This window comes from Chiloscyllium plagiosum, unplaced genomic scaffold (assembly GCF_037043375.1).
Source record: "Chiloscyllium plagiosum isolate Xiang-an unplaced genomic scaffold, Cpla_swu_hap1 HiC_scaffold_11, whole genome shotgun sequence".
Classification (NCBI taxonomy): Eukaryota; Metazoa; Chordata; class Chondrichthyes; order Orectolobiformes; family Hemiscylliidae; genus Chiloscyllium; species Chiloscyllium plagiosum.
Genome location: NW_028270149.1, coordinates 26,818,215 through 26,843,745, shown reverse-complemented (window position 1 = coordinate 26,843,745; position 25,531 = coordinate 26,818,215). Strand labels below are relative to the sequence as shown.

At 39.6% G+C, this 25,531-nt stretch overlaps 1 protein-coding gene across 2 annotated transcripts in view; it reads left to right on the top strand.

Moving 5' to 3' along the window:
* The window catches only part of LOC122557355 (dolichyl-diphosphooligosaccharide--protein glycosyltransferase subunit MAGT1), a 52,674-nt gene that overhangs the window by 6,287 nt on the left and 20,856 nt on the right, over positions 1-25,531 (top strand). For both annotated transcript variants that reach the window (XM_043704984.2, XM_087991920.1), the window contains exons 2-6: positions 4,978-5,147; positions 5,249-5,366; positions 10,954-11,094; positions 17,184-17,324; positions 17,993-18,082. In XM_043704984.2, coding sequence (XP_043560919.2) covers positions 4,978-5,147; positions 5,249-5,366; positions 10,954-11,094; positions 17,184-17,324; positions 17,993-18,082 — 660 coding nt within the window. The remainder of the gene's footprint in view (positions 1-4,977; positions 5,148-5,248; positions 5,367-10,953; positions 11,095-17,183; positions 17,325-17,992; positions 18,083-25,531) is intronic.

Below are 25,531 nucleotides of genomic sequence, written 5' to 3'. Positions count from 1 at the left end.
GAGGAAATTTTTTTTGTTTGTTGAAGGTCTTTGGAATTTCCTTCGTGGAATGCCAGTAGATGCAGAATCTTTGAATATTTTCAAGGCAGAAGTAAATAGAATCTTGATTACCAAGGGGACAAAAGATTATCAGGGATGGCTATTGATGGGCAGTCTATCCCCCAAAATGGAATTAATCAAATAGTCAGAGATGGACCTGCTGGTAGTAAGACAAGGATGGAAATTAGAAGCACTACTAATGGATTTTTCCGAGTTTGAAATGAGACCAAGGCCTGGACCCATTACATTATTGGTTTATCAGTGAAAGTTGTGGGTCTGGGATCCAAGTAGAAATAGAAGAAATGTTTCACATACTCCTCAACAAGACAGGGAACAATTGGGAGCAAGGATTTGATTTGGAGAAAATCATTTTCTCCAAATCAAATCCTTGCTCCCAGTTGTTCCCTGTCTTGTTGAGGAGTATGTGAAACATTTCTTCTATTTCTACTTGGATCCCAGACCCACAACTTTCACTGATAAACCAATAATGTAATGGGTCCAGGCCTTGGTCTCATTTCAAACTCGGAAAAATCCATTAGTAGTGCTTCTAATTTCCATCCTTGTCTTACTACCAGCAGGTCCATCTCTGACTATTTGATTAATTCCATTTTGGGGGATAGACTGCCCATCAATAGCCATCCCTGATAATCTTTTGTCCCCTTGGTAATCAAGATTCTATTTACTTCTGCCTTGAAAATATTCAAAGATTCTGCATCTACTGGCATTCCACGAAGGAAATTCCAAAGACCTTCAACAAACAAAAAAAATTTCCTCATCTCTGTTTTAGGTAAGCTGTTTCTTATTTTTAAGCTAGACCATATTTCTGGATTTGGCATTCACTGGCTTTTCAAGTGGAGACACCCATTGTCAATACTAAGATTACCAGTAATCAGAAATTGAAATAAGTTAGCCACATAAATAATGTGGACATAAGAATAGATCACAGGATAGACACTCTGCAGAGAGTAACTAGTCTCCCCTCTCCTAAAAACTTATCAACCAATTACAAAACATAATTCAGGAATGTGATTGAACATTTTCAACTTGTCTGGGCAAATCAACTTCAACCACGTCTATACTTAACACAATCTAGGTTGAAATAATGCACTTGACTGACAGCCCATTTAACATCTTCCACATTCACCCCCTGCTAAAGGAGAAATTGTTCATCGTGAGAAGAGCTCATCCAAGACAAAAGATGGAAAATTATAGATCGATTAGCCTAACCTCAGTTCTAGGTAAAATTCTAGAATCCATTGTTAAGGATGAGATTTCTAAATTCTTGAAAGTGCAGGGTCGGATTAGAACAAGTCAGCACGGATTTAGCAAGGGGAGGTCGTGCCTGACGAACCTGTTAGAATTCTTTGAAGAGGTAACAATTATGTTAGACTTGGGAAACCCGGAGGATGTTATCTAACAAGACTTGAGGTGTCTCAAGGGAGGCCGCTGAGTAAGATGAGGGCTCATGGTGTTTGAGGTGAGCTACTGGCATGGATTGAGGATTGGCTGTCTGACAGAAGGCAGAGAGCTGGGATAAAAGGTTATTTTTCGAAATGGCAGCTAGTGACAAGTAGGGTCCCATAGGGTTCAGTGTTGGGGCCCCAGCTGTTCACTTTATAAATAAATGACCTGGATGAAGGGACTGGGGGCATTCTGGCGAAGTTTGCCAATGATACAAAGTTAGGTGGGCAGACAGGTAGTTCTGAGGAGGTGGGGAGGCTACCGAAAGGTTTAGACAGTTTAGGAGAATGGTCCAAGAAATGGCTGATGAAATTCAATGTGAGCAAATGTGAGGTCTTGCACTTTGGAACAAAGAACACAGGCCAGGCCTATTTATAAATGGTGAGAAAATTCATAAAGCCAAAGTAAAAAGGGATCTGGGAGTGCTAGTACAGGATTCTCTAAAGGTTGACTTGCAGGTTGAGTCCATGGTTAAGAAAGCAAATGTGATGTCATTTATTTCAAGAGGGTTGGAATGTAAAAACAGTGAGGCGCTCCTAAGACTTTATAAGGCTCTAGTTAGGCCCCATCTAGAATACTGTCTGCAACTTTGGGCCCCACACCTCAGGAAGGACATACTGGCACTGGAGCATGTCCAGCGGAGATTCACACGGATGATCACTGGAATGGTAGGCCTAACATACGATGAACGGCTGAGGATCCTGGGATTGCACTCGTTAGAGTCCAGAAGGTTGAGGGGAGATCTAATAGAAACTTGCAAGATAATGCATGGCTTGGAAAGGGTGAACGCTGGGACATTGTTTCCATCAGGTGGGGATGCTAGGACTCGTGGGCACAGCCTTAGAATTAGAGGGGGTCAATTTAGAATGGGAATGAGAAGACGTTTCTTCAGCCAGAGAGTGGTGGGCCTGTGGAATTCACTGCCACAGACCGCAGTGGAGGCCAGGACATTGAATGTCTTCAAGGCAGAGATTGATAAATTCTTAATCTTGCAAGGAATTAATGGATACGGGGAGAATGCAGGTAAGTGGCTTTGAAATGCCATCAGCCATGTTTGAATGGTGGACTGGACTAGATGGGCTGAATGGCCTTACTTCCACTCCTATTTCTTATGGTCTTATAGTCATCCAGACGAAAGAGGATGGTGAAGACGGGCAATTGCTTACATTCCTTTCATGTAGAAATAAAGAACCTTCCAACTATTGTGGTGAGACATAGATGTGTGTTTTTACATCCAGTCCACGGTGAAGAGGAGGCATCTAGGGCCAGGAAATTGTGGAACCCCTCCATAAAACATCAAAAGAATCCCAAAAGTAAATGGAAAGAGACTGCAAATTGGGTAAAAATAGTTGAGTTAGGAGTAAATACAGTGGGACTAAAACAGGCTGAACTGAAGGGTCTGCCATGATAGTCTGTGGATTTTGGAAAGAATGTAGACTGTGTGTAGTTCTGCTACTGTATAAGGTTGAAAGGGGTGATTCCCAGGAGTCAGTGACAGTCCTGGAAGGAACATCTTGATATTCAGAGGTAATGTCCTGTTGCGGACAAAACCAAATCTCATTCAAATATGTCAAGGATCGTAACCTGATCCTAGCTTTCCTTATTTAAAGTGATGTATAAAGTGCTATGTTCCAGATATAATTTGCTTAGTTACACTATTTGGTTTTAAGCAAAACACACTTTATTCTTGCATCCAAACAAAAGGAAGAAGAACTGGTATAACTGGTAAGTCAGTAAAATAGATTTTGACATGTGATTCTGGCAGGGTAAAAACAATAACTGCAGATGCTGGAAACCAGATTCTGGATCAGTGGTGCTGGAAGAGCACAGCAATTCAGGCAGCATCCAACAAGCAGCGAAATCGACGTTTCGGGCAAAAGCCCTTCATTTGTTCCTGATGAAGGGCTTTTGCCCGAAACGTTGATTTCGCTGCTCGTTGGATGCTGCCTGAATTGCTGTGCTCTTCCAGCACCATTGATCCAGAATGTGATTCTGGCAGCAGAGAGAAAAGTCTGGTCAAGAGGAGAGACCGTTTCCTTATCCAACATCAAAACTCCAACTACTGTTGAAAGTTAAAAGAAGCCCCTGGTTCTGTGGCAGCCTGACTCCATCCATGTCTGCTGCTTCTGCTGTTCCAACATTTTTGAAAAAAAAAACAAGGTGCCTCAAGCTGTTTATTTTATTGGCTTGGACGAGATAGCTTGGCACCCATTGCTTAAAACTTCTCTTTTAAGAAAAAAGGACAAAATGCATCTCTTAAAGCCATATCATTGTCACAGTACTACTTCCCCTTTATTGACTACAACTATTTCACCAATCATGTTTTGTTTCACGTTGGTTTGGCTGTTAGCAAAGCTGACACATTTTCTCCTAGTCATGTATGTTGGATGCTTTTTAAATGTTTCTCTTTCACCACCATTAACACTCCCTATTCCTTCAGCTCTGACACAATCACCATCTGTTTGATTTGCTCCTCCTTCCTCTATGTTAACAGCATAAAAATCACTGTTTTCGAGTGCCTTTCAGTTCTAAAGAAGTCATGTTGGATTCAAAATATCAACTATTTGAAAGATGTTCAAACCTATTTTGGAAATTTGGGAGCCTATATTTCTGTTTCTTTCTTCATTGCTGTAATTTGACCAATGAGCAACAATTTGTCAACCATCCAGCACCTTTGTTTTCTTTTCTATTGTGAATTATTGTGTTTTATTTTGAAATTTTTGCACCTTTGCATTTGTAATGATAATGACAAGATATAAAGCTTCAGTAATGTCCTTGTTTTTAGCAATATTCAAAATTGTGCACTGTTTTGGGTCTTTTATAAGTTGAAACTTTATTGCTGGAACAGCACAGCAGGTCAGGCAGCATCCAGGGAACAGGAGATTCGACGTTTCGGGCACAGGCCCTTCTTGGCCTGTGCCCGAAACGTCGAATCTCCTGTTCCCTGGATGCTGCCTGACCTGCTGTGCTGTTCCAGCAATAAAGTTTCAACTTTGATCTCCAGCATCTGCAGACCTCACTTTCTCCTGGGTCTTTTATAAGTCAAGGTAGAAACTAAGAACCAAGATGCAGTGATAAATTCCACTCACCTTCCATAGATTTTTTTTAAAGACGAATTATGTCCTTGGATTTCCTGATTGGATTAATTATTCTAACACTCAATTGAAGGGTATGATGTCAATTTATACATGCTGAAGGACAATCATTGACTATATTTGCACTTTAGTTTTTTTGAGGATGTTCTGAATCACCCATTTAAAAATACTTGATGATCTGCTACTTCATACTTCTCATGAATTAAACTGATAATTATCCTCTTAAAGTTTGAGGAAAGAAATGCCACTATATGGTTGAAATACCTTATTTTAATTATTTGCTTTACAATTGGCTAAAGTTGGTATGTAACTGCAGCTAGAAAAAGTCATTTCAAGATTCTTTGTCACAAGGGTTACATTGATTGTTGTTTCTTTGCCTCAGACTCTGCTGTCTGAAAAAGTTGGGCAGATGATGGAATGGGCAAACAGGCGAGCTGTAATTCGGATGAATGGCGAAAAGTTTCGTCGATTTGTGAAAGCTCCTCCAAGGAACTACTCTGTTATTGTGATGTTCACTGCCTTGCAGCCACAACGCCAGTGCACTGTTTGCAAGTATATAAACTAGCTTTTTTTTTGTGCTTAACATAAAATGTGATTTATGTTAAGTGTTGAATTGCAAATTTTCCTAAAAATCTTACTTTAACTCTGGATAGACAAGTGGATGAAGAATACCAAATTCTGGCTAACTCCTGGCGTTATTCAAGCTCCTTCATAAATAAACTTTTCTTTGCTTTGGTGGACTTTGATGAAGGATCCGATGTGTTTCACCAGGTGAGGCAGTTAACTTATGATTTAGATATTTGTAACGTTTTGCACTATTATTAATAGAATTAGTACATACAAGGGTAAATGGTATCTACTAAACAATTGTTTAGGCTAATTAAAGTTTAGGCATTGATTTTGTCTATGTCTGTCTTCATTATCTTCAAGATATTCTTTGCTTTATCCAATTCTTTCTCTAACTTGAGAGCCTGATATTCTTGTTGATCATCTAAAAAACATTGCCTGATATATAGGAACTATTTCACCTGGTGCCAGTATGTTTCACAAGCCAAGCTATTGTTGTGAATGTGTCTTACTAATCAAGTGAATATCCTAATAGGTTGTTGGAAGTCATTGTTTTTCCTTCTTTCTCAATTCCTAGGATGAAACCCATGAAGGCTGTTGATTTGGTTTCCACTGTCTTTGTTAATCACTATATTTTTTTGACAGCTTTTACCAACCATCTACCCATTCTGTTTTACTTCAAGGCAGTGCGAAATACCTCATTAGGTTCAACCTCTGCATGGTATTATGGTTGTGATGAAAGGTGTATGATTTATAAATTTTCTAGAGTTTAGAATTCAAACTCTTACAAATGTCTGTCGGTTACTTTTCATGAGCGGTTTAGAAAATGAGGTCAATCAGTCTTTATGGATCCATGATCAAATCCAGTATGTGTCACGAGCAGAGACCTCTCAAATGTTAATAGAAGCTTGTTAGTATGACTCTGAGCTTATGACTTGAAGTGTAAACATTTGAGGGCCATTAGCTTGTTTTTTTTTGATTTGGGATATTCAAGGGTTGATTTTGGGGAAACTAGAAATTGTCTGCTTTCATTTCTTTACTGTGACTTCAGAGATTGAATCAATTGAGTGGCTTTCTAGACAATTTCAGACGGCAGTTGAAAGATTGCTGTGGGCCTGTCACAAGGAGGCCAAACCAGAAATTAGAAATTTCTAAGCAGTTTTGTAGGAGATCTGACTGGGAGCAGAAGCGCAACTCAATTCTAGAAAGGAGTAGATAATAAAAGTAGTAGAAAGTTGAATATCTGATTAATTAAAAATGTTTAGTTTGTTAAAACACCAAGGAAGGAGTCTTGTGAATATTCATGTGACAAGACTGCACAATTCGAAGGCAAGAATTGGAGAAAAATCAGTTGAGTCAAACTTAAAGAATTGACATAGAGGGATAAAGTAATGGTGCTGGGGATTAGATGTAAACTGTTTTAAGATCTTTCAAACTGTGTTCTACAGTTGGTTTGTATGACACTTGACTACGGAAATTTTTTTTTTAGCATTGCCAGTCCACCTAACTGGTACATCTCTGGACCATGGAAGCGAACTGAAGCATCCCATGAGGAAGCAGTGCTAACCATTATGTCATCGTGCCTTTCAGTTTATGTTTCAGCAAAGTGTTGTCTGACATCAGTAATCTGCTGATAATGTCTGTGCACATTCACCTCTATTTAATTTCATTCTGCTTAAATGCCATGACAAATGGTTGAATTTGAATTCAATTCAAAAAATATCTGTCCATGTTTAAGAATCTACTGATGACTGTGAATCTATTGTCGATTGTTGGAAAGGAAAAAACCTTCAGGGAAGGAGATCTGCCACCTCACCTGGTTTGGCCTCCTTGTGACAGGCCCACAGCAATCTTTCAACTGCCGTCTGAAATTGTCTAGAAAGCCACTCAATTGATTCAATCTCTGAAGTCACAGTAAAGAAATGAAAGCAGATAAGCCACCTTGCATCAATTTAGATACTGGAAACAACAGCAGAATCGGACCTGTTGACCTTGCAAAGTCATCCTTGCTAACATCTGGGGCCCAGTGCCAAAATTGGGAGAGTGGTGTCACAGAGTAGTCAAGCAACAGACACAGTTTGTCAGTTATGATTCTGTGATTATGACTATGTCCCAGGCACCACCACCACCACCATCCTTGGTTAAATCCTGTCCCACCGGCAAGATCGACCCAGCAGAGGTGGTGGCATAGTAGTATACAGTCAGAAGAGAGTTCCCCTGGGAATTGATTCTCGACTTCGTGAAGTCTCATGGCTTCACATTAAACTTGGGCAGGGAAACCTCCTGCTGATTACCATGTACCATCCTCCCTCAGCTATGAATTAGTACTCCTCTGTACTTGGAGTACAGTACTTTGAGGAAGCACTGAGGGTCGCATATGTATTCTGGTTGGGGGATTTCAATGTCAACTGCTAAGAGGGGCTCAGCAGCAGCATGACTGACTATGTTGATTGGGTCCTAAAAGACACATTTGCTAAGCTGTGCAGGTGGAGATGGAACCAACAAGAGGGAGAAACGTACTTGATATTATCCTCACCAATCTGCTGGCTACAGATATATCTGTCCCTGATAGCATTGGTAAGAGTGACCACCGCACAGTCCTTGTGGAGACACAGTTCCACCTTCAAATTGCAAATAGCTTTGATCATGTTGTGTGGCACTATCATGTACTAAATGGACAGACAGCAAACAGATCTGGTGACTCAAGACTGGGCATCCATGAAGTGTTGTGGGCCATTGTGCTGGAGTACAACTCTATCAATCTTCAACCTCATGGTTCAGCATATCCTCACTTAACCATTGCCATCAGGTCAGGGGATGAACCCTGCTCAATGGAGAGTGCAGGGTGCATGCCATGAGCAGCATCAGGCAGAGTTGAAGATGAGATGTCGATGCAATGAAGCTCTTAAACAAGACTACATACATGCCAAACAGCATAAGCTGTAAGTGATAGACATGGCTAAGCACTTCAATGACCAAAATATCAGATCTAAGCTCTGCAGTCCTGCCCAATCCAGCTGAGAATGATGTGGACAATTGAACAACTCGCGGGAGGGGGAGGCTCCACAAATATCCCCATCCTCCATGATGGAAGAGCCCATTGCAAAATATTTGCAACAACCTTAAGCCTAAAGTGCCGAGTGGATGATCCATCTCCACCGCCTCCAGTGATCCCCAACATTATAGATACCAGTCTTCAGCCTGTTTTGATTTGCATGATATCAAGAAACGGTTGGAGACACTGAATATTGCATGTGATTATAGTCACATTCCTGATTATAATCAAATGACTTACTAAACTATGATTGAGATTGCTATCGTGAGTGAATGGAATACTCGTGGGTCATCGGTATGGGCCCTGATAACTTTCCAACAACTGTACTGAAGGCTTGTGCTCCAGAACTTAACTCCACCCTAGCCAAGCTTTTCCAGTACAGTTATAACACTGGCATCCACCCGACAATGGGAGAAATGATCCAGGTGTATCTTGAACATAGACGTATGGACAATTTGAATGCAGCCAATGACCACCCCATCAGTCTACTCTTTTTTTTCTTCTTTTTTATCAGTAAAGTGATGAAAGGTGTCATCAATATTGCTATCAAGTCACAGTAATACCCTGCTTAGTGACATCCAATTTGAGGTCTGCCAGGGCCACTCAACTCCTGTCCTCATTGCAGCCTTGGTTCATACATGGACAATAGAACTGAATTCCAAAAGTGAAGTGAACATTACATCCCATGACATTAAGCCCACATTTGACAAGTGTCATCAACGAGCCCTAGCAAAATTGGAATCTTTGAGTAATGGGGCAAACTCTCCACTAGTTGGAGTCAAACCTGGCACACAGCAAAGTTATTGTGATTGATTGTCCATCACCTCAGCTCTAGGACACCTTTACAGGAGTTCCTCAAGGTAGTGTCCTAGGCCCAAATGTCTTCAGCTGCATCATCAATGACCTTTCTTTCATCATAAGGTCAGATGTAGAGGTGTGTGCTGATTCCATAATTTTCAGCCCCATTCACAACTTCCAGGTACTGAAGCAGTACATCTTCAAATGCAAGAAGATCTGAACAATATCCAGGCTTGGGCTGACCAGCACAAGGAGGAGATAGTGAGGACTGCAGATGCTGGAGATCAGAGTGGAAAAGTGTGGTGCTGGAAAAGCACAGCCGGTCAGGCAGCATCTGATGAGCAGGAGAGGCGAAGTTTCAGGCATAAGCCCATCATTAGGAATGGGGCTTGTAACATTCGCACCAGACAAGTGGCAAGTAACATTTGAATCACACATGCCAGGCAATGACCATCTCCAATAAGACAATCTAACCACCACCTCTTGATATTCAGTGGTGTTACTGTCACTGCATTTCCCACTATCAACACTTTCTGGTCAATGATAATCCCAACAGTCAACTGGACTCCCCACAAACAGAGGCTACAAGAGCAGGTAAGAGGCTAGGAACACTGGTGAATGTTTCACCGTCTGACTTCCCAAAGCCTTTTCGTCTACAAGGCACAGGTCAGAAGTGTGATGGAATACTTCTCAGGAGACTGGATGGGTGTAGCTCCAAAACTACTCAAGTTTGATATTCCAGGATAAAGTAGCCTGCTTAAATTGCATCACATCCACTTCATCCAAAGATGCTTAGCAGTGTGTATTATCTACAAATTGCACTGCAGAAATTTATCATGGCCTTCCATACCTATGACCACTTACACCAAGAAGGACAAAGGCTGCAGATACATGGGAATGCCACCACCTACAAGTTCCCCTCCACACCTGACTTTGTCACTAGGTCGAAATGCTGGGATTTCTTCCCTAATGGCAGAGGACTAACCTACTGCGCATGGACTTGAGGTTCAAGAAGGAAATTCGCCACCACTTTCTCACGGGCAACTCTGGATGAGCAAGAAATGCTGACCAGCCAATAACACCCAGGTCCCATGGATAAATGGAAAAAAATACATGTACGATTTTAAAAAATGCCCATTTAAAATTACAAAATACTATTTTGCTTGACACTCTTTTTTCCATGTAAAAAAAACTTCCATTCAAGTCTTCTAATTTTTGTTTGCTCGCATTTAATTGCTTTTAAAAAGATTTGTTTGACACTTGTCTCTTCTACTGTGGTGTCTTTAGTGTCAGCTGACAGCGTACGTTTCAGTGAAAGACATGAACTGTCAAAATGAGTTTCATTCTGGGGTTAGGTTTGTTTATTAATAACTTCATCTGGGATCATAACACTGTGAGCTGTGAACACATTTCCTCTCTAGCTAAGTCAGCGAACCAAAGTCCAAGAGTGTGGGTGTTCACAGGCTGGTGTTTAGATCAGAGTGGTGCTGGAAAAGCACAGCAGGTCAGGCAGCATCTGAGGAGTTCACAGACTGGTGACAGGAAAACTGTCACATTCCTGATTATAGTCACATTCCTGATTATAGTCACATTCCTGATTATAGTCACATTCCTGATTATAGTCACATTCCTGATTATAGTCACATTCCTGATTATAATCAAATGACTTACTAAACTATGATTGAGATTGCTATCGTGAGTGAATGGAATACTCGTGGGTCATCGGTAGCAGCACAGACCATTTGGGCTGAATGCCCTTTGTTCTATGCAAATAACATTCTGGCATTTGTTGATAATAGCCACATGGATTTTAAAAATCTGGAGGACTGCTGGCACCTATAGAAGTTAACATTAAATCAATACAATAGGGAGAAACCTAGCGAAGAGGGAAATTAAAGAAATGTAATACTTTTTTTAACATTTGTTCCTTTTGAACAGCTCAATATGAATTCCGCTCCAACATTCATGCATTTTCCCGCTAAAGGAAAACCGAAGCGAGCAGACACTTATGAGCTTCAAGTTCGGGGATTTGCAGCTGAGCAGATTGCACGATGGATTGCTGATAGGACGGAGATCAATGTAAGTTGCTGTGTATGTGAATTTAGCATGTTAAATTCTCTATCAATTGTAGACAGGCAATTGTGTAAACTGTGAATTCAGTTATGTCCCTATAAATAAGGCATTTGCCTAAGCTCAGGTACTTGGCTTACTCTATTCTACTTTCATGAGCTTCCCTCTCCAGTCGGTTTGAACAGCCTTGTTTTTAATTTCAATGAGCACAGCAATTTACAACAGAAAAAGTGCATGAGCTGGTTTCCTTTTACCTTCCTTGTGTGTTTAAAAGAAATGTAAAGTCCTCTTCCCAAGTATCCTCCAATGATAAGGCGTTGTCCCTCAAGGTTCTGCGTTTTCCGTAATCATGATAGGCATTTCATTGGTTCTGCCATTGACCCTGTTCAGTATAGGACTCCTTCTTGGCCCTGGGATGCTTAACAAAAGGGCGTGATCACTCTTGAGATCTGTTAACCCCGCTAACTAATTTGTAAATGGTGGTTGTTAGACTAGGGTTTGCATACTTGTATTCTGTAATTCTGCAGATAATTTTTCTACTCTTTCATAAGCACTTAACTGTTGTTCTGTTGTTCACCAACAACATTTTTTGCAGAATATTGCAGTATCAATATATATATATATAGTACGGCTGGCTAGAAGTTGGAAACTAACAAAGAAATTCTGTTTGAAATCTTTGTGATAGTTATGCAAGAGAAATGGTGGGCAACAGCTGCCAGGATATGGCTATTCTGTTTTTAGAATCTGAACTATGAGATCAGTGGTGGCACGAAGTGTACGCAAAGCCAATGGTTTTGTGCCTTGAAGTTGTAAATTCAAAAGTGAAATATTTTGAGAGATTCCGATCACTTGGATAATAATGCAGGACTTTCTGTTCTTCCATGAAACTTGCGAGAAGCAAAATCTGTTAGATTCTTCTGAGGTATGGTAAAGCATTGATGCATATCTGAAACGTTTGGTCTTTCCACAGATTGCTCAATCTGTTGAAGTACAGTGAACTTAAGTTTAATTTAAATCCCTGCTTCATTAGTCATATTTGCATCAGTGGAGTATATAAATGGCACCCAGTATTTCCCGTGTCTTTTTATTTTTGCTCATTTGTAGACACATGTATCATTGGCAAGAACAGCATTTATTGCCCTTGGGAAAGTGGTAGTAAAACTGCACTTCACAAGGTGTGGATCCACCACCAGGATCCTGTCCCATGATGGTGAAGGAATGAATTCCAAGTCAGGATGCTGTGTGGCTTGATGGGTAATTTGCTAATATTATTGTTCCTATGCGTTTGCTGCTCATACTTTTCTAGGTAGTAGAGTTTGTGCTTGAAAGTAGCTGTTGAAGGAACGTTTGAATTGTGCAAACTAAGTTAGACATGGTATGCAATCCTTCCTTAATGGCAGTGGTAGAGAAACTGAGTGTTTAAATGGTGGATGGGGTGCTGGTCAAGCTACTTTATCCAGGGTGGTGGTGGGATTCTTGTGTTATTGGAGCTGCACCTCACCAACGTTAGTAAACACTTCTTGACTTGTATGTAATACAGGGTAGACCTGCTTTGGGAAGTCAGGAGGTGAGCCAGTCACTGCAGAATTCCTAAACACACTCTCTCTTTGTAGCCACACAATATTTGGATGACTAATCAATCAAGCTTGTTGGTTTGAGATTCAGCAATGATAATACTGTGGAATATCTAGTGGGGCTTATTTGATTGTGGCTTGTTGAATTTAATCATTGGTTGACATTTGTCAGATGAATGATACCTACCACCACCAGAATGTGGTCCAGGACTTGCTGCGTGTGGATTCTGGTATCGTAAGTATTTGAAGTTTTTGTGAATGACATTGAACAGTGCAATCATCAGCAAAATTTACACTTTGAGACCTTGTGTTGGAGGAAAGGTCATTAATAAAGCAGCTGAAGATAGTCCCAGGGCATTACTCTGAGCAACTAGAATGATTGCCCCCACAACCATCTTTTGTATTGCCATGCATGACACCAAACAGAGTTTTATTTAGCTTTTATTATGCTAGGGCTCCTTGATGCCACACTGTATGCCTTGCTGCAAAGTGTGCATTCTTAACTTGTGTTGGTTTCTCTGAAAGGATGAACATTTTGGATCAGTTTTTTGAAATCTAGAGTTCTGATGTCACTAAAGTGGAAGGACTAAAGACCGATGAATAAGGATGAAAATATTGTTAGCAAGTTCTGTTGTTCGTTTAAAACGAGAGAGACTTGGAACAGTTAAAATTGGCAAATGAATTCCAAGAATGCCCAAAGATCAGTTAATAGTTGCTTCAACTGTTAATCGTATTATTATTCAGTAAACTGCAAAGTGGAAAGGCGAGGTGCTTGAAACAACAAATGTTGAAAAGGATGAAATAATAACTCAAGCTTGCTCACATATTAGTCTTATGATGTATGTTAATTGTAGATTTCTTTTTTAATTGTGTGGTACTGGGCATTGCTCATATTTCAGCATATGGAGATTAACACGATACTACATTAGACAGCACAAGTTTAAGAATAATCTTGGTATTGACAATATATTGAAGTCACTATAGTAATATTTTTGAATCATGTAAAATAGCTGGAGTAAGTAGTAAGTCTCTAGGATGATACTTCTACAATTGAGCATACTTCTATGAAAAGGGAACCAATTACAGTACTTGATGGCAAATGATAAGGCAATTAATTTTGGAAAGCCAGTGGATCTGGAGTTCATCTAGTCCGGGACATGATTATATATCCCCAATAAAAGCTGGTGACAAAATATTATGGTCCCTATCAACTGGTTTGCAGGTAGTGTGAAGGGTGAAGGCCTTGAGTGGCCTGGTGGTGACCTCCTGAATGAATGGCGGTTTCTGTCTGGCATCTGTTTTCAGGCTGGATAGTGGAGTTCAGCAGAAGTGACATTGTTCAATACTTTTTTGTGGGGAAGTACACTCCATCAATGATCTTATTTCAACACCCCTACCCCACACCCTCAATCAAATTCTGCCCCCTTTGAGGTTTCTACTCCCTTTAAAGATCTTGTGAGCACCCCCATATTCTATGTCCTGGGACCAAAGATCTGTGGTCAGTCTGACTGGTCAGCAGCTCTTGAAGAATGGACTTCCTCCCAAGGGAAGGGATAAAGTTCCATTTTGAAGCAATTACAGCTCCTTTTAGCCTAAGTGGCTGTGCGGCTTTGGTGGGAGCACATTTCCTGCTGACTTTGGATGGTAGGGTGGGAAACTGTACTATTCTTAAAAATCCCATTGGCATTGGACAGCATTAGTGGTATCAGGTGTTAAGAATTGGAGCAGAAAAAGTATCTGAAACTGCATAAAGAGTTGCCCTTTTCATCAAATGATAAGTGAATGATGAAAATCATGATGAAAGATGAAGGTTTGGTGGTTGGAGTATATTTAATATTTGTAGAGATCAGAAAGGCAAATTAAATCTGTGTTTTGTTTAAGAAGTGGTATTGCAGAAATTCACCACTTTCTATTTATAAGCTTCACATTGGCCTGTGACTTTAACAAAGTAGTTGCTTTGGATCTCATGGTATGTGACCAAGATAGGAAATATTTTAATTCTGTATTTTGTAGATCTGGTGATTTTGGTCTTTCTGCCATAAAATTTAAAGATTAAAAACATTGATTTTCAAGAAGTTATAATCCTTGGAGCTAAAGGGATCAAAAGATATTGGCAGAAGGCAGATCAAGGTACTAAGTTAGATGATAAGCCATGATCATACCGAATAGCAGGGCAGGCTTGAAAGACCAAATGGCTTGCTCGTGCTCCTCTTTATTGTGTTTCTATCAGAAGATGGAACTTGGCAAATTGGCAATAAAATGTTTAAGGCTTCTTCCTAACAATGAATCCAAATTAATTGCAAAATACCTGGGCATCAGCTGAAAGAAGTAAATGAGACATCTGAGACCTCAGGTGCATCTGTGTTTGTGATGAAGGTCCTGAAGACCAGTATGGTGAGTCAAAGGCTAGGAACGAGAGTGGTCCTGATACACATGATGGATCTATAGCTTAATTGTCCATATTGGGAAGTCTCATCTAGTAAATGATGAATCTGATAAATGTGAGTTTTTAAGAACTGCTAGTGACGACTGTTAAATATTGGTTGTGTAATTAGGATGGTGGCTAAGAAGGCCAGCGGAGTGGAAAATAAGAAAGCAGGGGTCCAAAGCTGACTCGCGTCAGACAGCATCTACCCTTGGAGGTGGAGCCTCCAGTAGTGCAAAAAGTAGGCTTCTACTTTTTGAGAGAATTGTTTTTGGTCAAAGGGGCAGCAGATGTAGAAGGTAAACAACAGAAATTAAACAATTTTATCTGTGGCCTGAATGATGTTTCAAAAGTATGGTTGTTTTTGGTGAAGTCTTTTTCAGAAAATAGGTCATCTTCAACTAAAGGAAGCTCCTGCATTGCTTTATTGGGAAGGAAAATATACAGGCACCTTTTATGGTGAATATTGATTTCTTAAGAAGTGGTGTTATCATATTTGATATATTGTAGGATTACATTAAAATTTAAAATTTCATATTATATGCAGAAAAATCTGACAAAAACCAGAAAAGTCTCAAATGGGTTTGGCAAAGGGACAAATAGGGAAAACAACCTTCGAATAAAGACAAAATTCTGTGGATGTTGAAAATCTGAAGCAAACAGTGCTGAAGAAACTCCACAGATTGGCAGCATCTGTGGAGAGAGAAACAGAGTTAATATTGAGTCTGATGACCGAAATAAACCCATTGATCTTTTAAGAACTTCCACTGAGAATTTTTCTTTATTTGTTGTAAAGGTGTACCTAGCTTTTACTTAACAGTCATCGCGTTATTCCTCAAGATTGCAAAGTAGCTGGACAAAAATAGGATTTACATCCTAGCGTTATGATGCAGTGCCCAATATGTTCACTGACTGTAATAGAAATTATAAATAGTACAAGCTTCGAATTCTAATGTTTAAAACTGAAACTGAGACAGTAACTTTAGAACTATCATAAATCAAAAAATGATTTATTTTAAATGCACTTGGAACTTTTAAAACTATTTCAGCTCACTCTTTTTAATAAACTCAATGATTGAGCCTCCACAACTTTCTGTCAGTAAGAATTCCAAAAATTCACCCTTTTGAGTGAAGATATTCCTTCCCAACTCCAAACTAAATGGTTGACTCCGAATTCTAAGACTGCTTCTAGATCCCAGCCATCTAAAACACGAAGCAATTACAAGAATGAGACATTTCCATCCTTTTACAAGTATCTGACTTTTCTTTGTCTTGAATCTGTCATTTCACCTGTTCTGACCAAGGTTTAAAAAATTATAACTGTGCAGTCAGTGATCTTGGTAACTTTATTGAAAAGCTGTGTTTGGATGAAAAATCAGCATGGGTGAGACATAACTACTCCTCCAATCGTAGCTTCTGTCTAATTCAACAGGCTGCCTCTCTCCTGATTTTGCTGCTCCTTCAAAGAACAATTCTGATGGGATGGGCAGTCAAGGGTGGGAGAGAGGGAGCCCACGATTGGAGGAGCTGGCCTAGCCTAATGCAGAGACTTTAAGAAAAGAGATTGGAGAAGCAACTAGCAGCATTGTTATACTAAGGAGATAAAGGGAAAGAAAATCCAGTGAGTATTCTCTTTATTTTTTTGAGCACTAGACTGTGTACATTCATATGTGACTTTTATATTTGAATAATATCTCAGCATTTTGCAGCCAGTGAATAATTGTTTTAAAAGAGCAGCCACATATGTGGGCAAACACTGTAGCAAATGCATGCTGAGGAAGGTTCCTTAGGTCTGTTTTCGTGATGTTGTTTGAGGAAGAAATTGGCTAGGATACTAGGACTTCTCTGCTGTCAAAATAGATGGTTTAACCACGTCAGCATGTCAGATTTAATTTGACATTATGTATTGCAGATAGATAAAGTGAATAATGTTGCACTGAATAGCTCATTGGACTTTGTGTTTTTATTCAGTTAAAAATGAAGGTGTAATTTTACATAAGTGTGGTACAAAGCAATATTATCTGCATATAACTAAAATATCAACAGTTGTCATGCCAAAATTTTAGTGACTTGCTTTTCTTTTTGTTTTGAAAAACCAGATCAGAGTGATTAGGCCTCCAAACTACGCTGGTCCCTTGATGCTGGGATTTTTACTTGCTATAATTGGTGGACTTGTGTATCTTAGGCGGAATAACCTTGACTTCCTATATAACAAAAATGGCTGGGCATTTGTTGCTTTGGTAAGTGAAAATGCAATTAATTATTCCAAAGGTTTTTCCTGTTTTTTGTGCACTCCCTTTAGAATTATCATATCTCTGAAAATTATTTATCAAAAATAATTCATTGTAAATCAATAGTATTCGAAGTAGTGAGATTTGGAGTGTTGAGATTTTGTTTTTGAGTTGTACTTTAAGGGTCACACTTGGAGAAGAAGCCTGCAGTTTAAAATAAAATTTGGCACGAATTAAAAATGTCATTAATGACCAAGGATGTCTGCTGTTAGACATGTCTTGGGTAGATTTGATATTGGGGTGGTGATTCCAGATTTGAAAGGAAGATGATGATGGGACTTGTGGAAGTGAATCATTGACACTATGTCAACTTGGAGATGGAATGAGAAGAGAGAGAGAAACTAGAAAAGAAATTAGATCTGGTCTAGGAAGAATGGAAACCTAGAAATTTGACCTGATGAACAAGTAGGGAGGAAGACTGAGGCACCTTAGACGATGGCTGTAGTTTCTTTGCTAAAGGAGGCTATGAATTCATGTGTTGAAGCCAACAGTAAAGGAGACAAATTCAGTATTTTCTGGTTAATATATGTTTCAACCATGCAGGAGCAAGTCTGTCTAACTGATGTTGTGATTTGTCAAAACATGGTCTATTAATTTTCTGTTATATGTTCGCTCAGTGTTTTGTACTTGCTATGACCTCTGGCCAGATGTGGAACCATATCCGGGGTCCCCCATACGCACACAAGAACCCTCATACTGGTCAAGTGGTGAGTAATTCGATCACCTTTGATTTTCTAGGTATTGTATCCTTGCTTTAGCGAATTTTGCTGTTTTGAATAAATTTAGATATACTTTAAATGATTTAACTTTTGGTGTTGTAGAATATGAACTCCTAGTGACCAGTTTTTTCTTTAATGCCATATTCTTCAACAGAATCTGCGTAGGAGCACCTGTCTTCCACTCATCCCCTTATTTTAGTGTGAGGAAAGTATGGTACCATAATGTTCAGAGCTATCTCCTTGTCCAGCAAAAAGAAGCATAGAGGGATTTTTTTTAAGAAACCAATAATTCACATCCAGATGGTAGTTGGAGATAACTCCCACCTCCACTTCCTTTTCAGAGTTTAGCAACTGCCATTAGAAATAAAGCTGTCCAGTGGAATTTCATGTAACTATCAAGATTCATTAAGAACAATTCTTCAGGAAATGACTTAGAAATCAATATTTAAAATCTATTCTATGCATGGTCTTATTGCTTTTTTTGATCCGGAACTGTATGTACAAAATCTATTACATACAACTAACCCATAGAGTCTTACAGCATGGATACAGACCCTTCAGTGCAACCAGTCCATGCCAACCATGCTTCCAAACTAAACTAATCTCACTTGCCGGCGTTTGGCCCATACCCCTCCAAACCTTTCCTATCATATACTTATCCAAATGTTGTCATAAATGTTGTAACTGTAGAACTCTAAAGATGTGCTGGTGGTTTTATTCCACCATATATTGTAAATCATAATTAGGCTGGGGAGGAATATAGTGTCATTTTAAAGGAAAGTGGAGGAGTCTAGCTTTCCATCATCCTGTCATGTATCTCAAATGACTCTAGGCAGAATAGCCAAAGAATAGACTATGCCCCTTTTGAGTAGGAATTTCGAAGAGCAGAACTGAACACCTACATGAATATATAGACTATGATTATTTTGAGAACTAAAGATCAGTTTTTCTTAAAGTTATCTTCATGAAGTAATATCACTAAAGATCGTGACCTAATTTTAGCATTCCATTTAAGTTTCTAGCATGCCATTTTAGAAATCTGGTGATTGTATTTTCATCAATAATAGTAATTTTGACAAATTAGATTAAAATAAACATTTAAGCATCACTACAGTACATGTTGAGATTTGGTCAAGTTGCTGTCCTGTTTTCTGTTAATCTGTAAATGCTAAATTCCGTATCCTGGATTTATAAAAACTAGATTGATTGAGTGCTGCCAAATGCTGCTCATAAGAGGGTTGGACTGTCCCCTCTGGAGCAGTATTGAGGGACAAAGAGATAAGTAACAATAACGCAGTCAAAATTAAAATCTTTGAAACTATTTTGTTCAATCCTACTGAGTATGGTCCAAGATTGGATGCATTTAATTTCCCATAATAGTAATCTCATTTTTTCAATTTACATATTGTCAAATTTAAGGTAGAATCATGAGTTATTTCTGTTTGCAGGACTCAGACTATGCTATGATTGAGAACATGCTAGTTGATACTGCTGTAAAATAGACTGTCTTTGGAAACTAACTAAAGTGTGCACTTCTGTCATGGAGTGTCAGCTGTGACTCAGTTAATAAGCTTTCTAACTCCTGTATGGCAAGTTTCTTGTTTCAAGTCCTTCTCAAGGATTTGAGCCCAGAAAGGTTGACATTCTGGTGTGGTGTCAAGGATGTGCTGCACTGTTGGATGTGTTCTGTCTTTGTGATAAGATGTTAAACTAAGATCTTGTCATCTGTTCCGGTAGTTGCAAAGTTTGCCTGGTATCATTTTGACGAGCATGTGAGTTAGCCTTGGGGGTTCTGGCCAATATTGATTCCACGATTCCTGTAATTAAAATCAATGATCTGATCTGATCATCACAGTGGGAGTTTGCTATGTTAAAATTGTCTGTCATGTTTGTTGCAGTATGACTGTGTAGACCTCAGAAAAAGGTCATTGTTTATAGAGCACTACGTAAAAGCAAATCATTTTTTAATGGAGCCACCAGCTTACTCTCCACATGAGAATTAATGTCAACTTAATTCATGTGCTAACTTTTTTTATTGAATGTAGTTTAATTGAGTGTAGTTTCCACTCTGGATTTTGTTTTAACTTGCAAGTTAAAATGCTATTCAATTGTTCAGTTATGATTGAGGTATACTATTTGGCAATGATTGAAATTCCCTGGATTGATGCTCCTATGTGGTGTTATGTTTTCAGTCTGAAAATACTATTGCTGTATTTAAGCAACATTTCCAATGCATTCTGTTCCCTTGTGGCATAGATTTCTATTTAAAAAAATTTGGTACTTTTATCATAAAGCTCCCTAGTATTCAAAACTGAGGTCAATCTAGTGAACCCACTTTGTATTGGAAATGAGATTGAAGATTACCTGCTTACTAGGAGCTCTTATTTAGGAATGAGAGATTCTAATTTTATGGAACACTGGCACTATTACTGCAACAGGAAAGAACTGTATTGCTGAACTGAGTTTCACTTAAGTCCGTCTTCACGGTAAAGGATGCGAATAGTGTTCGAGATGTATGAAAAACATTTTCTAAATAAAAGGGTGAAAGTGGCGAGAATCCAGGTTGGTGTGAGTTATAGAGTTACTCATAGGGATATACAGCACTGAGACACAGACCCTTTGGTCCAACTCATCCATGCCGACCAGATATCCCAACCAAGTCTAGTCCCACCTGCCAGCATCCAACACACATCCCTCCAAACCCTTCCTATTCATATATACATCCAACTGCCTTTTTAACTGTTGCAATTGTGTAAGCCTCCACCACTTCCTCTGGCAGCCCATTCCACACGTGCAACGCCTTCTGTGTGAAAAAGTTGTCCTTAGGTCTCTTTTATATCTTTCCCCTCTCACCCTAAACTTATGCCCTCTAGTTCTGGACTCTTTCTTCCCCCCCCACCCCCCCCCCCAATTGTCACCTTTTTATTGAAAAATTGTCAGTCTCCTGCTAGCTAAGATGTTAGAGAACCATGAAAGTTACACATCTTTACATGTAATGTCAACCATGGGGGAAAATGATTACAATCTTATTAGAGACAGTAATTGAGCGTTTTGACAAATATATGAACTGATCAGAGACATCCAACCAGAATTTGTAGTGTTAAAATAGCTTAAAATATAAAGGTTGGGTAACATTTGTGGAGAGAAAAGTGTTAACATAATGGTGGTTGATCTTTTATTAAAACTGAAGAGTAGTAGAAATGTAAGAATTTTAAAGCTTATGAAGAGTGGGGGGTGAGGAATAAGAAGAAAAATGTCTGCAGTGAGCACACATTTTTCCCTGCCCTCCCCTAACAGCATTCTCCCTGCAAATCCTAGTCCTTGCCTTTGTCATCCCTAACATTCCCCCCTCCCTATTTTCTCCTCATTGTACAAGCATAGATGTATAACAAGTGCCCTGTCGTCCCCTTTCATCTCATGTCCAAGGCTCCAAAGATACTTTTTAAGGGCAACAGCAATTTACCTGTACTAATTTCAATTTAATACATTGTATTTGCTCCTCATGACTAAATGCACAGTGGATGACTGCTTTGCATAACACTTCCATCAGACCCTGAGGTTCTGATTCTTTGTTATTTTAATTCTTCAACTTGTTCCCATCTTGACCTTGCTATCCATGACCTGCAACAGTGTTCCAGTTAAAGTCGAGTGCAAGCTTAAAGAGCAAGACTTTCTTTCGAACTGCACATGGTTGCCTATAGGAATCCATGTTTAGTTCAACAATTTTGATCATAACCTACATCCAGTTATTCCCTTTTTTTTGTTTCAATAGGCTGATGGCCTTTACTTTCTTTATACCTTCCTAACACATGAAGATTTTTTATAGTAATTGTGCCTCATTTGGGCATCACCTTTGTTTATTAACTATATTTATAACTATTGCCAATTTTTGGTTGTTGAATCATGAAATATTTTAAAATTTTATTTCCTTTAGCCTCTACCCTGTCACAGACTTCTCCTTTGTTCTTCCTGTCTTCTCAGTTAACTGGTTTAAAATCTCTTACATTTCTGTTTCTCTTCAGTTCTGAAGAAAGGCATGGGCCTGGAATGTCAACTCTATTTCTCTCTGCAGAACAGTGTACTACAGGAGCAGGCCCCTTGGCCCAGCATATCTGTGTTAAACATGATGCGATTCTCAAGTAATCCCATATGCTGACACATAGTCTGTATTCCTCTATTCTCTGCATGTTCATGTCTGTCTAAATGTCTAATCCTAACCCTCTTAAACTTTGTGATCCTATCCGCTTCTCTTACCTACCCTGTAGTGCATTTCCGTGCCTCCTAAACTCCATGTAAAATAACTTCCCTCGCGTATCTCCTTTAAATTTTTTCCGCATCACCTTAAACCTATGTCCCCTAGTATTTGACATTTTCACCCTGGGAAAGAGATTCCACTATCTACCCTATCCATGCTTCTCATAATTTTATATACTTCTATCAGTTTGCCCCTCAGTCTCTGATGTGTTGCTGGAAAAGCGCAGCAGGTCAGACAGCATCCAGGGAACAGGAGAATCGACGTTTCGGGCATAAGCCCTTCTTCAGAAACGTCGATTCTCCTGTTCCCTGGATGCTGTCTGACCTGCGCTTTTCCAGCAACACATTTCCAGCTCTGATCTCCAGCATCTGCAGACCTCACTTTCTCCTCAGTCTCTGATGTTTGAGGGGAAAACATCCAAGTTTGTCCAACCTCTCTTTGCAGCTAACACAATCCAATCTAGGCAGTGTCCTAGTAAATCTCCTCTGCACCTTCTCCAAAGCTTCCACATCCATCATATAGTGCAGTGACCAGAATTGCGCACAATACTTCAAATGTGACCTGACCAAAATCTTAAAACCGTTGCAGCAACTTTTTCTCTCTGAGGGTAGTGTGTGTATGAAATTAGCTGCTAGAGGTGGTGGATGCTGGTACAACATTTAAAAGGCACGTTGTATGAATAGGAACAGTTTAGAGGGGGTACGGGGCTAAATGCTAGCATGTTGATCTAGATTAATTTTAGAGTATCTGATCAGGATGGACAAGTTGGATCAAAGGGTCGGTGTTCGTGCTGTTCATCTCTGACTCGAAAACATGTGCCAACATTTTTACTCCATGCTCCTACCAATGAAGGCAAGTGTGTAATATGCTACCTTTACCACCTTATCCATTTGTGTTGCCAGTTTCAAAGAGTTGTGGGCTAGGACTCCAAGATCCCTCTGTATATTAATACTCCTAATGGTCCAGCCATTTACAGCATACTTTCCTTTCCCATTTTGGGAGGTCAAATGGACCTCTTCATGTCCAGATTAAATGCCACCTACCATTTCTCTGCTCAGCGTTCCAGCTGATCTATATTCTGTTTCAACCTTAGAGATCCTTCCTCACTATCAACAAAGCCAGCAATTCTTGTATCATCTGCAAACTCCACAGGATTGATGCTTGTGAATTACAACAGATCACAGACCTTCAGTTAGAAAAACACCTCTCCACAGTTTCCCTCTGTCGTCCTGGCTGAGCCAGTTTAGTATGTAACTTGCAGAGTCACCAATTTACCAAGAGGAACCTTGTTAACTACTTTAAAGTCCATGTAGACTACACCCACTTTACTCTTATCAATCATCTTTGTCATTTCCTGAGAAAACTCAATGAAGTTTGAGACCAGAATATCCTTGCATAAAGCCTTGCTGACTATCCCTAAAAAGTGTATCCTAGGATGTTAAAAGAAAGTATTATGTAGTGTTATGGACCCAGACCAAAGCCTGTGGCCTCCTCTATATTGGAACGTTTGCGGAACGTTTCAGAGAACACCTCTGGGACACCCAGACCAACCAATCCAACCACCCCGTAGCCCAACACTTTAACTCCCCCTCCTACTCCACCAAGGACATGCAGGTCCTTGGACTCCTCCATCGCCAGACCATGGCAACACGATGGTTGGAGGAAGAGTGCCTAATCTTCTGCCTGGGAACCCGCCAACCACAAGGGATGAACTCAGATTTCTCCAGTTTCCTCATTTCCCCTCCCCCCCACCTTGTCTCAGTCAAATCCCTCGAACTCAGCACCGCCTTCCTAACCTGCAATCTTCTTCCTGACCTCTCCGCTCCCATCCCACTTTGGCCTATCACCCTCACCTTGACCTCCCTCCACCTATCGCAGTTCCAACGCCCCTCCCCCAAGTCCCTCCTCCTTACCTTTTATCTTAGCCTGCTGGATACACTTTCCTCATTCCTGAAGAAGAGTTTATGCCCAAATCGTTGATTCTCCTGTTCCTTGGATGCTGCCTGACCTGCTGCGCTTTTCCAGCAACACATTTTCAGCTCTGATCTCCAGCATCTGCAGTCCTCACTTTCTCCCCTCAAAACATGCCAAGGAGATACAATCTAGGCTAACGTTTTCTTATTTTAGTGTTGCAGTTCAGATGCAATTCGATTGATCAAACTGTCAGGCTTGAAACAAAATGTACTTTATCATACACTATAGTTAAAATACAGACTAAATAAAATAATTGACTTAAGTAGAAGTCAATTGAAATATTTAACAAAAAATAAACTACTAATTAACTATTCCAGTATAGTAACCTCCTGTAAGCACACCCTTGGGAAAGGCAAATTCAGTAACATTGTCTCTCGTGCAATTCTAGCAGCAGGAAGAGCATCCAAGCTTTTAGCTGTAGTAGAGAAAGATGTAGCGTCTTTCACAACCCCAATAGCTACTGAAAGCTAGATTAAAATTCTAGTTCTGTGATAGCTTGACCCTGCACATTTAGGTTGCTTCTATTGCTCCAATGTCTTTTTAAAAGAAAATCACCCAAGGTCTTGAGCTGTTTATTGGCTTTGAGCAGACTGTTTGGTCCCTCTGTCTAAACCTTGTTTTATTTTAAAATAAAAGGACAAAAACACCTCTTAAAGTCATAGTATTGTCACAAGAGATACTGGATACATTTGTAGTAATCTTCAAGTCCCAGAGGATTGGAAAACTGTTGATGTAACACCTTAATTTGAAACGGGAAAGAGACAAAAACAGGCAACTGTAGGCCAATTAGCTGAATTGTACGTTACTGGGAAAATCTTAGTCTGAGGTAAAGGACGTATTAGCAGAGCATTTAGAAATACATAATATGATCAAACAGAATCCGACTGGCTTCATGAATTGGAAATCATGCCTGATAAATGTATTAGAATTATTTGAGCAGGTAGCAAGTATGTAGATGAAGGAGAAACAGTGGATCTGTATATTAATGAGGTACGACACATTGGATTGCTTAATAAAACAAGACTTCTGTAGTGTTGACTACTATCTTGGCATGGATAGAAGAAAGACATTTTGAGATGAGGGCATTTTTCAGGATGACACCTCTTACTAGTGGTGTGCCACATGGATCAGTGTTGGGTTCAATTATTTACAATATACTAATTGCTTTGATGAGGAAAGTGAATGTACTGTAGCTAGCTTTGTAGATG